Consider the following 17,794-nt stretch of genomic DNA (forward strand, 5'->3'; position numbering starts at 1 on the left):
CCTAGTTCTCACCATAGCCAACTCCATGACTCCTTCCCTTCTCCATACAGAAATTTAACATTTATGAGCACTGCTCCTGTAAATATCTCATCCATCATCCATGTAGAATGATTTCTCATAATAGTATAGTTCTAATAATGGAAGCTCTGATGTTTAAAAGATCTAGTGCGGTTCATTTTCGCGAAAGCTCAAGTGTTTATCTCTGAGATAAACGCCTGAAAAGGGCTACAACAGTTGAATAACACTAACAGGTGAAGAGGCTCGCCTATGTAAATGGCAACAGATCGATCACGATCAGAATCACAGGCCTCACATTTCTGTCCAGCTGTCTGGATCAAAATTCTGAATGGACATGAAAAAAAGGAAGATGCTCCCTTATCTTACCAGAGATGGCATGTGGGTCGTATTTCTCTTCAGATCAGATCTACACTGTCATAAAACTTTTGGAACAATATTAACCTAGCTTCATGACAAAAAGTACTTTTAAATCGTTGCAGTTTTTTTTTCTTTTCTAGTAACCTTTTTTTTTTTTGACAAATAATTGTGAAACCTGTGCACACTAGGCTGAAGGCTATGTCCATATCCAAAGTAAAAGTAAACAGGATCAAAGTAGTAACAAGGATAAATGGATAATGCGGCGCCCTCTTTTTTCAACATTTTACATCATATCTCTCAACAAGTCATCTCTTCATCAGTGAGAGCACATGATTAAATATGTTTCTCATCAATTCATTTCTTCATTAGTGAGAGAGAGCACATGATTAATCAAGATATTGTTTAAATATATTTATGGGCAAAATTGGCCTTCCCAAGGGTAAACACCAGTCTTCCATGATAACTGGCACCCACCCAGGGCCCTTATAAATAACCAGCCCAGTTGCCTAGAAATTTATCAAGGCAACACTAAACTCCAACAAGGTGGAGCACAACACAACAACAACACACTAGCTCAATAGTGTGATGTAGTTCAATAGGCTTGTTGTATCACAAGAGCAGAGGTAGAGAGACAGACAGAGAGAAAAGAAACATTGGACTCCAGCAGGGAGCAGAGCACAGGCAGAGCAGAAGGGAGTGAGTGGTGTGCCAGACTGCCAGTGCAAGCTGAGGTGAAGGATGGATGTGGAGTCGAGGCAAGGTTCCAAAGGGGACGCCATGGCTGCTGCTGCTGCTGTCTCTGTTGACTGGAGGGGAAGACCCTGCGACCCCCTGAAGCACGGCGGCATGAAAGCCGCGGTCTTCGTCCTAGGTTCGTGCGAGCTAGACCCCTCCCTTAGCTTCTCCTGTCATGGTTCAGAGTTATGGTTGAACAAGTGCTGGTTTTTCATTCATCTTTGCTGCTCGCTGTGTTTGTTCTTCATAATTTGGTCGATGAATTTGCATGCATGCATGTTGGCAGGGATCCAGGCGTTTGAAATGATGGCGATTGCGGCGGTGGGGAACAACCTGATCACTTACGTGTTCGGCGAGATGCACTTCCCGCTGTCGGAGGCGGCCAACATCGTGACCAACTTCATCGGCACCGTCTTCCTCCTCTCCCTCCTCGGCGGCTTCCTCTCCGACTCCTACCTCGGCAGCTTCTGGACCATGTTCATCTTTGGATTCGTCGAGCTCTCGGTAATACTTAATACGCAATTCATAATTAATCTCATAATCATCACTTATTTGGATGCTTCAATCATCATCCAGCCTGTTCGTTTGTTGGTTTCAGCCAGCCCAAACCAGCCAGCCAACAGTGTTTTTCTCTCACAACAAACCAGCACAAGCCAGTCCAAACCAGCCCAAAAACCAACCAGCGAACAGGCCGGATCACATAAAGAAGCTACTAGCTAATTAAGAAAACAATGATGCCATGCCATGCCACCTGGGGCCTCATTTGAAAACAGTTGATTGCATTCTTGTTTGTTTCTGTGCAAGAGGGCCTGCCTGATCATGATGAACAGGATCATGGCGTTTAATTTAATTAACCACTTTCTGCAGGTTACTGTTCTTTTATGTTTTTTTTTCTATAAGTAAACTAGTACGACAAAAAGAAACAGAAATTAATTAAACGTTCAACAAATAAAGAAAGGTTGGTACTTTAATTAACGGCCTGAAATAAAACGAAAAGATATACTGTACAAACAGTTTTGTCAATGAGAAGCAAGAAAACAGTGCTGTCAACTGTCAAATAAAGGCACTGACAGGAACAAATCATCACCCCCAATGGCGGCCGGCTAGTGCGCCTTGAGTGCGCGCCCCGAACGCCGATCCACTTTTGCTATCTTCAACAACAACATCCAAAATATAATACCTATTTATTTTTTTTAATAGGGTTATAAGCAAAAGGTTCAATACATATTCAGCATTTTCTCCAACAACTAGACTCAAAAGAGAATCATTTCTGCAAATAGGTTTCTAGCAGAGAGAATGCCTATATTTAGGTTGTATCTCTCAGGTAACCCAAAATAGGTCTCCCGTATAGGTACTATGTTGGAGACTAATTTTAAATCTCTTGATATCTATTTTGGGTTTAAGTGCCCATATAGATTCTTTGTTGGAGACCGTCTCACTGCCTCATCTGTGCATTTGCCGCTGGTTCAGTGCATCACAAGAATGGCAACACCAAATATAATGCTGCTGCTGCTGCAGTACATGCACCAACTAAGTTAATCTCTTCTGAATAATGACAATTAGTAATAATCCATATCATTATTAATATATATATATATATATATATGGAACTGGCAGGGTTTCATCCTGCTGGCGGTTCAGGCGCACCTGCCGCAGCTCCGTCCGCCGCCATGCGACATGATGGCGGCGGCGGCGGCGGGGCAGAAGGCGTGCGAGCAGGTGAGCAGCCTGAAGGCCGGCATCTTCTTCGCGGCGCTCTACCTGGTGGCGCTGGGCAGCGGGTGCCTCAAGCCCAACATCATCGCGCACGGCGCCGACCAGTTCCGCCGGGGTGGCGGCGGCGGCGACGCCCGCCACCTGTCGAGCTACTTCAACGCCGCCTACTTCAGCTTCTGTGTGGGCGAGCTGGTGGCGCTCACCGTGCTCGTCTGGGTGCAGACCCGCTCCGGGATGGACGTCGGCTTCGGGGTCTCCGCCGCCGCCATGGGCATCGGCATGCTCAGCCTCGTCGCCGGTGTCGCCATCTACCGCAACAAGCCGCCACAGGGCAGCATCTTCACTCCCATAGCTAAGGTACGTAGTATACGCCATGCGCAGCAACGTAGTATATTATATTATTGTTCCTATATACTACTGTGTTGCACTCTACCTACATACGGAGACGCTATATATCTATTTTGTACGACGATTCACTCTTGAGAGTACTATACTAGCATAGGTATACCACTTATTTTATTTGCTTTGTGATTCCCTCATTTTTAAATAATATTATGAATATACTCAGATTTCAGGGCAAAATAAAAAATGGTACTTACTTCGTTCCAAATTATAAGTCATTTTAATTTTTTTAGTTCATCTATTTTACAATATATCTAGACATATTATTTTATTTAGATACATAACAAAATTGATGTACCAAAAAAGTTAAAGCGGCTTTGTGAAGCGGTAGGAGGGAGTACTAGGTACTAGGAGGACATCCACGTAGGAGGAGTATGTGAAGCTGAAACATATTTATTTTGACTAGATATATAAAGAAAAACCAATAACAAAACACACACTACTTTGTTTTCCCTCTTCCAAATTAAAGCTGTACAGATTCCTTTTTCCTATTTTTTGTTCTTTACAGGGTTTACATTATTGATATTTGAATAAGAATATTAGAAATATGGTAAAACTACTGGTGATAGAAAACAATTATGACATTTTTAAAAAAAAAAACTTAGTTTGCAAAGATAATCATGTTGAAAATCTTCAAAAAAATATATAACATCAGAATACAACACAAAATATAGAAATGAGATGATATAACTAGGGGTGAAAATTGTATGAATATTTTCCGACCGTATTCGAGACCGAATCCGTTTAGAGTGGTTCAGATATGTTCGTATTTGAGTCTGAATATTCAACATCCGATACCGTATCTGTATCCGAATACTCAAATCGCATATTTATGATGTCGACATCCAGTCGTATCCTATCCGGCATGGTTGACACTATCCGTATTTGAATCCAAATCCAGACAGAAATATAAAAACAAATGTAATATCAGTGATATTCGTTCTAATCCGATCCGTTTTCATCCCTAGATATAACACATTCACGGTGCGCATAGCCATGAGACAATTGAGACTTAGAGTAGGAGCCGAGAGCGTGGTAGCTAGGATGACGAGGAGGTAAAAATGGAACAGATTTTAAGATTAGGGTTATCAGAGGTATTTACCCACCTAGTTTTGGACTTGTGCAAACCAGTTGGTGAAATTTTAGCATGCTGGATCCAACAACAAAAAATTTGCCCGATAAACTCTTTCCATCGCACATCACCAATAAAATTGATTTTTTTTTTGTCCATCGGCTTTTCTGTCGGTGATAAATATTTGTTTTCGTTGTGCTTGCCTATGGGGGCATATAACATGTAGCTCTCCCATGACCCATCACGCTGCTTTACTCCAAAAAATATATTCATATACTATAAGCTTAGGCCCTATTTGCTTGAACTACTTCTACGAAGACCTTTGAATGTAGTTTCATAATAAATTTATTTAGAGATATAAATATTGCATATATTTTTTATAAATTGAGTTAAACTTATGGCATGAAAATAAAAAACGACAGATAATTTGTGACGGAGGAGTAGCTGGAGGCCCATTCTGTTACGCTCGCATTGTATCAATCAAATCAGTCATGCGGGCCTGTATAGTGGGGGCGTGTAACATGTGTACGCACCACCATGCATACAATAACAAGAATGAACGAAGGCATGACCAATTAGACATGCATGCATGTTTTCTTCTTTATTAGGAGAAACTAAAATTACATAGTTTACAACAGTAATTCATTAATGATTTGCATGTTGTACGTAACCTCATTTTATTTGAGCTCGTCACATGCGTCATGGCCCTGGCCTGGGACTTTCTCTGTTTAGGTATTTGTCGCCGCTGTGAGCAAGAGGAAGCAGGTGTGCCCGTCGACGACGGCCTCCGTGCAGGCCATCGCAGGTGTTACTGTCCATGAGATGTCCGTTAACACCACAGACATCTGCCACATCAACAAGTTCAGGTGCCAAATATATAACAGAACTACCAGTAGAGAATATTCGAGGTTTTCCTGTGGAGTTTTTGCTAATAATCAAGTGTCTCAAATCTTGGATTATTGCAAATCAAGGCTCTTGGACAAGGCATGCGTGAAGGCGACGGACGGCTCCGGCAAGGAGAGCCCGTGGCGTCTGTGCACGCCGGCGGAGGTGGAGCAGGTGAAGCTGCTGCTGTGCGTGGTGCCCATCTTCGCGTGCACCATCGTGTTCAACACCATCCTGGCGCAGCTGCAGACCTTCTCCGTGCAGCAGGGCAGCGCCATGGACACCCGCCTCGCCGCCTCCGGCTTCCACGTCCCGCCGGCGTCGCTGCAGGCTATCCCCTACGTCATGCTCGTCGCGCTCGTCCCGGCCTACGAGGCCGCCTTCGTGCCCGCCATGCGCCGCCTCACGGGCGTCGCCACGGGGATCACCCCGCTCCAGCGCATCGGCGTCGGCCTCTTCGCCGTCACCTTCTCCATGGTCGCCGCCGCGCTCGTCGAGGCCCGGCGCCGCCACGCCGCGGCCGCGGACGGCGGGGGGCGGCTCCTCTCCATATTCTGGATCGCGCCGCAGTTCCTGGTGTTCGGGCTCTCGGAGATGTTCACCGCCGTGGGGCTCATCGAGTTCTTCTACAAGCAGTCGCTCGCCGGCATGCAGGCCTTCCTCACCTCCATGACCTACTGCTCCTACTCCTTCGGATTCTACTTCAGCTCCGTGCTCGTGTCGCTCGTCAACAGGATCACCAGCAGCTCCACCTCCACAGCAGCAGGCAATGGAGGCTGGCTTGCCAACAACGACCTCAACAAGGACAGGCTCGATCTCTTCTACTGGCTCCTTGCGGCGCTCAGCATCCTTAACTTCTTCAACTACCTCTTCTGGGCAAGGTGGTATTCCAAGAGCGTAGAGACGGTGTAGGTCGTCGGAGTCGGAAGCGGCGGCGGTGAGCAGCAGGATCACGAGAAGGACACCCCTGAGTGCTGAGATTGATATGCATATGGGTCCATGGAAAGAAGGCCCAGCTGAAATATCTCAGCCAATTAATCAATTAACCTAGCGTACGTTATGTGTAGTTAACCTTTTCTATTTCTTTTTCTTTTCTGCTTTCATGGTATTAGAAGATATATGTGTGTGTGAGAGTTAGATTAATCTCATAAGCTGATAGCTGATCAAAAGTTAACCTTGGCGGGGCCAAGTTAATGTTAAGGGTAGTAGTTATGTAAATTCAACTCCTGCAAGGATGCATGAGTAGAAGTGGTTTGGGTAGCTAAACCTAGCCCCCTTGCACGGGTTGAGCTAATATGTAGCTGTGTGTAAATGCAAATGATCTATATATTTAGTATTTGGACAACAAATGGAGTCTTCCACTCTGCACCTTAATTTTCAAGACCTAGAAATCACCACATTGTCAAAGAAAATAATATAAAACTGCCCATATGTGTGTGAATAAGTTATGCAACATTGTCATTACTTAAAAGGTTAGCCCAAAATACAATTATACCAATTTCACTATTACCCACCCATGCCATTTATTTCAAATACATGAACGACATACCACACACTACTTAATAGCAATGTATTTACGTTGAAAATTGAAAATTCAGATCCTATAAATAAAATATAATAAACATAGAAACATACAGACTTACCGTCGCATTGGTGAAAACTAGGTCTTCATGTGAATCAAGCAAAGATGACTATACTTTCATTTTTATTACCTCACGACCAGGCATGATAGTTGTAACTTTAAATATGCATGAAGCAATAAATAGTAGGGTGACGTTGCGTAACGCCAACTAACACCATGGGACACCGAGTCAATAGGGTGGACGCCACGGCGAGGGATGCCAGGTCACCGAGTCTGTACTCTGTACCGAGAGAGATCTACAATCGAGAGAGTCTGTACCTTTGTCTGTGTATCCTGTCATCTGTGGCAAAGGGCCTGACCTTGTTCAAGTTAATCCTGCAGCAATAAATCAATCATTCCTCTGATATTGTTGTTGCAAGATCTTGTGTTTGAATTGTTCGGGTTTTTCCCTTCCTGGTCTCCCTCTCTTCTGCTTTTGATGGATTTTGATTTCCTGCGGGTTTGTGGGTAATTTGAGTGGATGGGTTCATGCTAGGACCTCTGACTTTACTAAATGGTTTGGGCAGATTCCTCACGAGCACTTGGATCCATCACTTTGAGAAAAAAATTAGAAAACCCCGACCCTTTTGATGGATTTTTTTTATCTGTGTTGATCCCTTGACTTACGGGGGATGATCTTTATGGCATAGCTTCTAAGCACCCAAAGAAACCCCTCTACAAAATTTTAGAATTTTTGGAGCTCATTTTAATTTATTTCAAATTTTTCTTAGAGAGAATTCTACTAAAATCTGCGTAAACTGGCGAAGTCCGGTTTAGAAAACAGGAACATGCCAGTTTTTTGAGTTGCTCCGATTGATCTGATTTTTGGTGGAGATCTTCTCCTTAGCTTTTTAAGCTCCCATATCAAGTTTCAAGTCCATTCAAATCGTCTTCTAAATTTTCTCCTCCCTGTGCTGAAAAACTGGCTCAGGCCGATTTTGCAAATCGGCTCAGGCCGGGTTTTGCTGTTGGTTTCTAAGGTTGCATGTTTTGATCTCCATTTGCTTCTGTGGTTGTTCCATTGTGTCATCGGGTCTCTCTTGAGTGCAACTAGCCACCAGTTGGCGTGTGTGCTATCCTCGGAGTTTTAGGTGTTTTGAGCACTTTGTTGGATGGTGTTGGGAGACCGACTGAAATTGAAAGAAAATTGGATTATAGGCTCCCATTTACTGCCCCTCTGGTCGTCTTGCTCGGTCCTTCATTTTATTTGCAGTTCGGAACAATTTGCAATGCAACTGTATTGCTTTCGATGGAAAAAGGAACATTTTAAATCCAAAAGGATGTAGAAGGGTTTCATATGAAATCTATATGTGTACTGACAATAGGAATAATATAATGTGCACCAGATGTTATGCAGAAACATGAAGTTTAGTAAGTATGATTTACATGCAAATCTAAGAGCTTGATTGTTTAAGATAAAAGGTTGGCTTGTGAGGAAATGAAGTAAAAGCTGAAAAACATGTTTTGAGGAGACTTTCTGGCTTTTGGTGCGCTGATAAGCTAAATCTATTACAAAAGTCAATAACAAAAAACCAACCGTCAGAAGCCAAAAGCCAAAAAGCCAGCTTTTGAGCGAAAAGCCAAAAAGATACAACTCAAACAAATAGACCCTAAGATAATGGAAAGACGAAATTGGTGACACAAGTACAATTAACCTCTAGACCTGAAATTCCTGTTCTACTAGAAGTGACAAGTAAAAAGAAAAAGTGATGAGAACAGAATATTACTACAAATTTAGGCATAAATCAAACAGCCCCTAAAAGGCAAGCAAATCTCATCGAAGAATAAAATTTTTTCCACATCTAGAATATCACAATTTTGAGTTCGATTCCATTGGCATTAAAAGTGACCTCCATTAGATATGTGACTGCAGGGATAATATTATTAGAACAAGGAGAGCTTAGAACTTTTTTTTGTTTTAATTTCTAAAAGACAGGCCGATCTTCGTGCTTTCTGGATATGGAGCTCGAAATTAAAGCTGCCATAGCTTCAAGTTGTACTCGGATGCCAAACCTGTCTTTCAAGACCTATAGCTCCAACAAAGTGTGCTTCAAAGAAAGCAAGCGTGGTGAGTGATAACATCAGTCGCCTTCTTGTCCCCCGGCTAGGGTATCTTTTGCTGTATCATGCTACTGAACAGGGTCACGGTTAGTTAAAAAGCCACCGGACAAGGAACAACGACCAAAGCTATAGTTGCCACGGGCTTCCATCCAGATGATTAAGTTGAAGTGTATGTTCTTGGATACTAGCTAGCATATAACCTCTTGAATAGTAAAGGCAAGGAAATTCAATATCCCAATGTATGATGTATCTTTTTCTGGAGTCATCCATCGCGATGGTTGTGTATGTGCTCTTCATGTTGCATTGTCTATGCAGGTTATAGTCACTCATTGGGTATTCTAAGTGTGATAACAGAGAGGCGGTGGAATAATCAAAATTAGCAAATTAACTGCTCACAAGCATATCAACCGAATACCTTGTGCGCATGATTCATAACAGCACCTAAACTTGAATCCATCAAACCACAGGCTGCCCCATCTTCCAACAACAACTTGCGGGGAAAAACCATGGACGACGGTGAGACAATTCCACTATGACATGAAGTAAATACAATAAGTGGGGGCTAACAAGTGAGGGGAGGCTCTAAATCTCCCACAAATATCTCTCTTTTAGTGGTGGATTTGGTGGATCAAAGTCCTCTCTCTCATTCTCAATCTCCCTAACCCTGGCTCTCTCTATTTTTTTTTGAGGGAACAGGAGGGACTTGGGTAGTCCCTACTAGAAATTTATTAGAGTAACCAAGAAGGTTAACAAAAAAACAAAAATTTTACAAGAGGTTACAAGGAATACCGCAGGTAGAGAGAAATTCAGGAAACAAAAAAAAATAAAGAAAATTAAGACAATTACAGAGAGTGCTCTAGCCATAATTCAATTGAAGGAAAGTATTTCTTTTTAGCCCTCCATAGGAGCAAGCCAAAAGTGTGCCTGAAAACATCTAAAGCCCTTTGAACGGTAGCAGGGAGTCCTCTGAAAATGGCATCATTCCTAATAGTCCAGATACTCCAACTCATAATGATGATAATTTCCATATAAAAACTGACATTTAGCTGCATTTTGAAACTCTCAAAGATCTGTAAAGGGTCTAGAGCTAAATTAACTGTGATGCCAACAAGATTCCAGCAGGCTTTAGCCATTGCACATTACAAAAAAAGATGTTGAACAGTTTCTTCAGAATTCGAAGAACAAAGCACACAATTGTAAGAAGGAAGGTGCATGTGCTTCCTCCTCAAAATGTTACGGGTGCTCACTCTATCATGAGTGAGCAACCAGAAGAAGACCTTATGCTTATGCTGGCAAGAGGATTTCCAAATCCATTTATAAAATGGGTGTGACCAACTTCTTCCACGTAGCTGACAGTAAGCCTTCTTGGAGGTGAAAATGGAGCTGCCCCAAATATACATCCAAGTGTCAACACCATCAGACAACTGAAGGTTTTGTAGGATGATTTCAATCTGCTAAAATTGTGCAAAGGCCTCTGTTGAAAGAGGAAGGCTGAACAGATTGGAGGTGCTAGTAACTGAGGCTGCACATTGGAGAGAAAGGAGAGGCTTCTTGGCAAAAGAGAACAATTCAGCAAAGGTTAATCTTAGAGGTTGACCCATCCCGCAATCATTCTAGAGAAGGCAAGAAGCACCATCTGTCACTGAAACTAAGGCCATGCTTTTGAACTTATCTAACAATTTCAAGATATCTTTCCACCAGAATGACCCTTTCTTTACATGATTAGGGAGCCTACCATTACTATAATATTTCTTCCAGATAAGATGCACCCAAGGGATGTCTGCTCTGTTGTAAAATTTGTGAAAGTTTTTTAGGAGCAGGGCCTCATTTTGGGTTTTGAGGTCCAGCACCCCAAGTCCACCTTCTTCTTTTGACTTGGTCACCATGGGCCAAGCAGCCTTGGCATTGATTCTATTATTTTCTTCAGACCCTCTCCAAAGACAATGCTTTCTATATTTGTCAATTTGCTCCCTGATAGTGGAATGAAGATGAAAAGTGCTCATGAAGAACATAGGAAGGGATGTGAAGACAGAATTAGTAATCTGGAGCTTCCCAGCTTGAGAGAGAAAAAGGGAGGTGCTGACCAGCCTCCTTTCACATCTAGTCACCAAAGGCAAGAAGTCCTCAAATCTTGGTTTAGTAGTACCCAATGGGAGCCCCAAGTAGGTGAAAGGCAAACTACCAGTGGAGCAGCCAAAGGTGGCAGCAAGATGTTGAAGCCTTTCCTCCGAGAGATTAATTGAAACTAGCATTGACTTGGAGAAGTTTACCTTCAGACCAGTAGAATCAGCAAAAGTGTTTAGAAGGGCTTTCATCACAAACAATTGCCTACCACATCCTTCCATAAAGATAAGAGTGTCATCAGCATACTGAAGGATTGGGAAGTCATTAGTATACTGAAGAGGGATTGGGAGATTGAGCAACCCTTGCTCCTTTGCCCTGTTGAGAATAGATTGCAATAAATCTACAGTAAGCACAAACAGAAGAGGGGATAAGGGATCCCCCTGCCTAACTCCTCTTCTGCAATGGAAGACCTTACTAGGAGCACCATTTAGCAAAACAGAAGAGGTGCCAGAAGAAAAGATAAGCTTCAACCAAGCCGGCCATTTTTGCCCAAAACCTTTCTTTATCATAATTTGCAACATAGCCTCATGTTCAATTTTGTCAAATGCTATTTCAAAGTCTAGCTTCAAGATTACAAGCTCCTTTCATGAAGAGTGGCAAAGGTGCAGATACTCAAAGGACCAAGCCAGACAGTCCTAGATAGATCTAGACTTGATGAAGCCATATTGATTAACATGGTCCAACTTAGTAATCCTGGGCTGAAGTCTGTTAGCCAACAGCTTAGTGATGATTTTTACCGAGGAGTTGAGCAGGGAGATGGGTCTGTATTCAGTGATTATGGTTGGCCCATCAACTTTTGGGATGAGGGTTATAAAGGAAGCATTGATGCTCTGGAGGCAAACCTCTTCAGAGAAGAAAGCAGAGCATAGGTTATAGAAATCATGCTTGATCAGAAACCAACATTTCTTTAGAAATTCATTATTAAACCCATCAGGCCCTGGAGATTTGTCTAGAGGCAAATTCTTCACAACTTCATCAATTTCTTGATTACTAAGGGGCACTTCTAAAGAGCTTAGATCATAGGGCTGGCCAAAGAGGGAATCAAGGTCAAACAACATGTTCTGGTAGCTTGAGGAGCCTAATCTGTCCTTGAAATCAGACCAAATGAGCTCAGCCTTTGAATTATGGTCATAAACTAGGACACCAGATGGGCTATTTAGTGAAGTGATCAGGTTCCTCCTATGCCTGACAGTTGCTATTGAGTGAAAGAACTTAGAATTCTCATCCTCCAACTGGACCCATTTAACATTGCCTCTTTGCTTCTAGTAGATCATTTGCTGGTGGAGGAGAGAAATGAGCTTCAGATTGAGGATGTCTCTGAAATTCCATTCTTGTAATGATAGATCCCTCCATTCCTCAATAGAGTCAAGGAAGGAAATAACTAATTTAACATTCTCAATTGTGATCTTGAGATTTGAAAGTTTACCCTACCAATACCTTAGAGCACATCTTGGAGACTTGAATTTGGCAGTCAGGAGCTTGGCTGCATCCTGTTGAGAAAAAGAGCCATTCCAACAACTAGCAACCATAGGCAAGAAGTTGTCATGTGCCATCCAACAATTCTCAAATCTGAAGATTCCTCCCTTAGGAATGGAAGTTTTGATCTTAATCACACAAGTCCAATGATCAGAGGTTTCCATGACCAAGGAATGAGCAATGGTAAGAGGATACCTGAGAGTCTAAGATTGAGAGGAGAAAAACTAGTCAAGCCTTTCTAAGAGTGGTGGATGCTGCTTATTGGTCCAAGTAAATTTTCTCCCATGTAGAGGAATTTCAACAAGCCACAATGCACTGATTCCATTATTGAACAAGAGCATATCACCCACATTTTCACCTGCTCTATTTCTGTCTTCAGGTTTTTTGTAGAGATTGAAATCACCAATGATAAGCCAGGCAAGATCATCTGGCATTTGAATATTTTCAAACCGGTGCATGAATTCTACCTTGCCTTCACTAACACAAGGCCCATAAACTAAAGTGAGAATCCAGGGATCATTATTGTGGATAGAAGAGAATTCCACAGAAATTGCAAACCTATTTTGGAAAACCTCATGACCTAAGAAGATAGAACTCTTCCAGACTATAAGAATACCCCCTCAAGCTCCGACCGAAGGGATGAAGCAGAAGTTATCAAAAGATCTAGGGCAAAATTTCCTAATATAAGTAGGATAAAAAAAACTCTCTCTTGGTTTCCTAGATGCTAATGATATCACGTTTACTTTCTGTGATTTTATTTCTAATGGACTCCCATTTGTTATCAGCATTGATGCCCCTAATGTTCCAACATAGAACATTCCAAGATCTATTGTAATTTGTACTATCCATAGAGAACAGTAAAGAGGTCGGCCCAAGTACAAGTATGCATAGCATAAGTACATAGTTCAGACAAAAGATAGAAAGAAACATTACATATGATCTCATAGATCAACAGACCATCTAGGCACTGAGCCAAAGTTACCAGAAAGTTTAACATTCTAGGTACTAAAAGAAAAAAGCAAAAGCAGGAAGCCAACTGGAGGCAAAAGGCCATCCTATCTGCCCACTTCTTCCATGCACCGTGAGGAGGGCAGTCCTTACTTATCAGCAGCACCATTCTTCTTACTTGGGGGGGCATCATCATTCTTGCTTGAAGTTGCAGCATCCTTCTTGCTTGAGGCATCCTTCTTTCTTTGAGAGCCAGTTCCCATAGGGGCCGGCTGACTCTTCTTCTTCTTACTGAGAGTAGCATCGGTAACTTGAGATGCATCAAGATCACAAAGAGTGGAGCTAATACTCCTGATGGCCTTAGTAGAGAGGGAAGGTGGTTTGGCATTACAGCCAAGGCAAGACTTGTCCTTGCAGATTGGATCCTTGAATCCTTTTTTGTTCACCTTGATCCTAGGATTCCTCCTAACATCTGTTTCCACTAAAACAGCACCCTTCTTCTTCTTGTTCCTCACCCTTCCTTCTTCATCAACAAGAGGGGATTCATTTAAGTCCACTAACATATCTGTAGCTAAGCTTTCTATCACCATACTGGCACTTTCCAACACTTCATCATCTGCAACATGTGCTTTAACTATGCAGGAAGGGAAGGTCTTCACAGGACAAGAAGCAAGCAGAGTGAAACCAATTTTCTGACCATTATCAATACTACCCAAGAGAGCATTGGACTGCATGAATTGCTTGGCATGACTAAAATGGCCTGGGGACAATAGGAGGGCAGTGAAGTAGTTGGCCCAATCACTAGGGATCAGGAACTGAAGGACTTCGTTAGGACCAAGGGCAAAGAATTTGGCCCAAGGCCCAGTTGAGTCCACAAAGGAGCTATCGTAGTTGTGCCTTTCAAAAAGGGATTGGGTGGAAGCATTGAGCTGATCACCGATCAGGACCATGCCAACTTGCAGCTTTTGAGGCCCCATTACCCTCATTTTGGGCTTCCTCAGCCACAATCTATTGAATCTCTGCATCATTCATGAGGTCCTCCTCCTAAATCTCTAAAGCCATGAAGTTATTAGCCAACCCATCCAAGATAGGGATATTCACCTCAACAGCTGGTGGATCATTCAAGGCATTGGCAAAATCCTCCTGAATGTGGTCCAAAGCACCATTGTTCACATGTTCATCTTCCTCCTCCTCGTTCACTTGATTAAGCAAATCATTGAGCTCAAGAAACATTTTGTGATGTTGAGGGCCTTGAATGATAGGGTCAATAATCATCTCCTGCATGTCAGGGACCCCATTTAGATTAAGCTCTAGTGGGTTCTCAGCATCCTCATTGAGATCAAAATTGGGGATCTCCTGAACATTATCTGGCCATCCTTCCCAGGTAGCATTAGCAGGCTGGATATTCTGTCCCACGTTGCCTCCACCAAGACCAGTAGGAAACACATTAGGCCCACCCTGTTGATTGGGCTGAGCAGCCAGGCCAGGACCATTCTAGCCAAAACCAAACAGATCAAAAGGGCCCATCGGAGGGAAATCATCCGGTCCAGCCACTGGGTCTTCATCTTGCGGCAAACCACCCAGCAGTTGTCCTTGCAGTATCTCACACTGCACTGTCCAAGATTCCCCCTGAAACTCCTCGCCTTTAGTAACCACCAAGAACTATGGAATAGACTCTAGGTCAACCACACAAGCCCTAACCAGGATTCTTGACAGATGTCTTATGCCATCCACCTAAGAAATAACTCTACCAAAGGAGAAGATTGTGTTGACCACATACTCATCTTCTCTATAGTCAGGCGGGTACCCCAGCAAAAGCATCTAGCACTCCCTATTGAAATTAATTGCACGCCAGTTCCTACCCTTATTATGCTCCACAAAGGTGATTGTGACATTACCAAACACATACTGTCGGTGTTTCGAACAAACATCAGCTAGTAAATTTATGATTATTGCGCATTAGGCCCGGATGGTGCACTAAACGACACAAGGTTTATACTAGTTCAGGCTAAACGTCCCTATGTCCAGTTTGCTGCTGCTGCTCGTGTTATTAGTACCAAAAATGGTTCATAGTAGGGGGTACAAAACAGTCGAGAGAGGGACGAGTCCCAAGTCTCTAATAGAATGATCGAAAAGGTTGCTCAGAGCTTGGTCGCTGCTTAGCTGTGTATGAAGTGTTGTGTGTGTTCAACTTATCCATCAAGAGTCGGCCCCCCTTGTTGGAGGAAGCGCACCCCCTTTTATAGATGAAGGGGACGGCTTTTACAAATGAGAGGGAAAGGGTGCGTATGCTACCGAGCCTTGTTGTCCACATCTCTTGAGCCTTGTTGCCTACACCGACGGGTACCAGATAATGGTAGGCACCTACAACACTATCGATGTCACTGTAGAATGTCAGGGTGGCTGTAGAGTACTGCTCCGCATAGGGTATAGTCTCTGGTATAGTGGTTTTGACTTGTGAGCCTTGCCTTGCCTTTCTCCGCACGTCTTCTAGTTCCTATGAGCCCCGGTCGAAGGGACGTGGGGTCAGAGTCAGAAGTAGCGCTTTGAGCAAAGCCTTCCAATCGGAGAGGGCGTCCAGAGGCCGAAGTGAGTGCTCTGATCAGAGTGGTGGGCCCAAGGGGTTGTCGAGCGGGCGTCGCTCCTTTTGGACCACGGCGTGGTGATAGTACATCCATCATTATAGAGGGCGCGAGTCTCTTCCTGGACCATAGTGGTTGTCATATGTCTATGTCAGGTTTCGTGTCTGAGGGCTAAAGGCGGCGCCTACAATACTGTTCGGACTCTGCCATGCTGGAATGGTCTAAAGCGCCCATCCCGTCGTACCCTGGCAGTACTTTTCCTGCCGTGGCGCAGGGCATGGTCCTTGGTGCTACATTTGACTCGAATGTCATGTTGTACCCTATGCTCATCCTTATGAAGGAGCAGGGTGTACTTGTATGGCGAGGCGAAGTCTGCCCTCGGCCGTCGAGCGAGGCGGAGGTGGCCCTTGGTGCTGCGTTTGACTTGAATGTCTTGTCGTACCCTGTGCTCATCCTTATGAAGGAGCAGGGTGTACTTGTAGGGCGAGGCGGAGTCTGCCCTCGGCCATTGAGTGAGGCAGAGGTGGCCCTTGGCCGTCGGGCGAGGCGGAGTCTGCCCTCGGCCGTTAGGCGAAGCGAAGGAGGCCCTTGGCCGTCGGGCGATGCGAAGTTTGCCCTCGGCCGTCAGGTGAGGCGGAGCCTACCCTCGGCCGTCGGGCGAGGCGGAGCTTAGCCACCGGGGGTCGGGCGAGGCGGAACCAGTCTTTCGTCATTTCGGACAAGAGACACAGTAATGTTCTAGTCTGATCAGGAGTGTCAACGTTCGATGGTTATTAGTCCCACCTCATTGGGTACCCCGGTATTAGGTCCCCGACAGTAGCCCCGAGCCCCCGAGTGATTCGGATAGGACCACCCAGGGGGTAATTTTGGATCCTTCGTGGGTAAGGTTATGGGATTTGGTTTTTGTCAGCTGGATAGTTTTAAAGGGGACCCTGGTATCCTGTTCGCGGGGATTTCATCTAGGGTCTGCCTGGCCAGGGCTCGATTGTGGATCGAGACCCCCCTACTGATGTTCGCGTGCCTAGGTCTTAGTCACCCATGGCCCCGTCCCTTGTTGGGATGGCCATCGAGACTGCTGGGCCGACCCTTGGGCTTTCTGGGCTCTCCTAGGCTGGCGAAGAGATCTTCCGACTCATATCCCATCCGTGGGGGGAGAGTCTGATTCGTTCGAGAAGGCAAAACGTCCAGGGCAATTTTTGTGGGAAAGGATAGGGATCGTGGGTGCGTATCCCACGATGTGACGTGGCGGCATGTCATGGTGGGCTTGTAGATCGAGGCGGCCGGTTGCGCTTCTCGCATCTGTCGCCCCTATAAAACCATGGGGTTCACCCCTAGGGTTTCGTACTCCGCCTTTTCACCTTTGCATCGCCAACCTCCACCGCCAATCGCTAGAGCCTCTGACACGCGTACTGCTCCTGCCATCGAACTCGTTGCTACCTTCTTCCCCATGCTGTTCCCGCCGTCGCAATGGACCCGGGGTACAAATCCAACATCTCCCCTTAGCACTTAGAGGGCCTCATCCGTCGAGGCCTCCTTCGCCCGTTGACCACCGCCGAGGAGTGGCGGCTGCCCGGTGAAGAGGAGGAGCCGCAGCCACCTAAAGGGTATGCCATGTCTTTCGCCCACTTCCACGAGCGGGGATTCACCATGCCTGCCCATCAGTTCCTTCGGGGACTGCTAGACTACTATCAGGTGGAGCTTTAGCACCTTACCCCCAATGGGATCTAGCACATTGCAGCGTTCGTCGCCCTATGCGAGGGATTCTTGGGGATCAGTCCCCACTTTAACCTATGGTGG

The 17,794-nt window shown here is 44.6% G+C and overlaps 1 protein-coding gene across 1 annotated transcript; it reads left to right on the top strand.

Annotated features, from left to right (window-relative positions):
- Positions 1-886: 886 nt before the first annotated feature.
- On the top strand, positions 887-6,547 carry LOC136486727 (protein NRT1/ PTR FAMILY 4.4-like). The gene is made up of 5 exons (XM_066483692.1): positions 887-1,246; positions 1,397-1,614; positions 2,728-3,183; positions 5,033-5,166; positions 5,272-6,547. Exons 1-5 carry the CDS (start codon positions 1,114-1,116, stop codon positions 6,095-6,097), a joined length of 1,767 nt encoding a protein of 588 aa, XP_066339789.1. The 5' UTR covers positions 887-1,113; the 3' UTR covers positions 6,098-6,547.
- Positions 6,548-17,794: the final 11,247 nt, after the last annotated feature.

This window comes from Miscanthus floridulus, chromosome 10, assembly GCF_019320115.1.
Source record: "Miscanthus floridulus cultivar M001 chromosome 10, ASM1932011v1, whole genome shotgun sequence".
NCBI classification, from domain to species: Eukaryota; Viridiplantae; Streptophyta; class Magnoliopsida; order Poales; family Poaceae; genus Miscanthus; species Miscanthus floridulus.

Excerpts from the sequence above, each read along its gene's own strand:
- LOC136486727 (XM_066483692.1), top strand. The coding sequence starts at position 1,114 with ATGGATGTGGAGTCGAGGCAAGGTTCCAAAGGGGACGCCATGGCTGCT. Across the intron at positions 1,247-1,396 it reads AGCCGCGGTCTTCGTCCTAG|GGATCCAGGCGTTTGAAATG; the intron begins GTTCGTGCGAGC and ends GCATGTTGGCAG. Across the intron at positions 1,615-2,727 it reads TTGGATTCGTCGAGCTCTCG|GGTTTCATCCTGCTGGCGGT; the intron begins GTAATACTTAAT and ends TGGAACTGGCAG.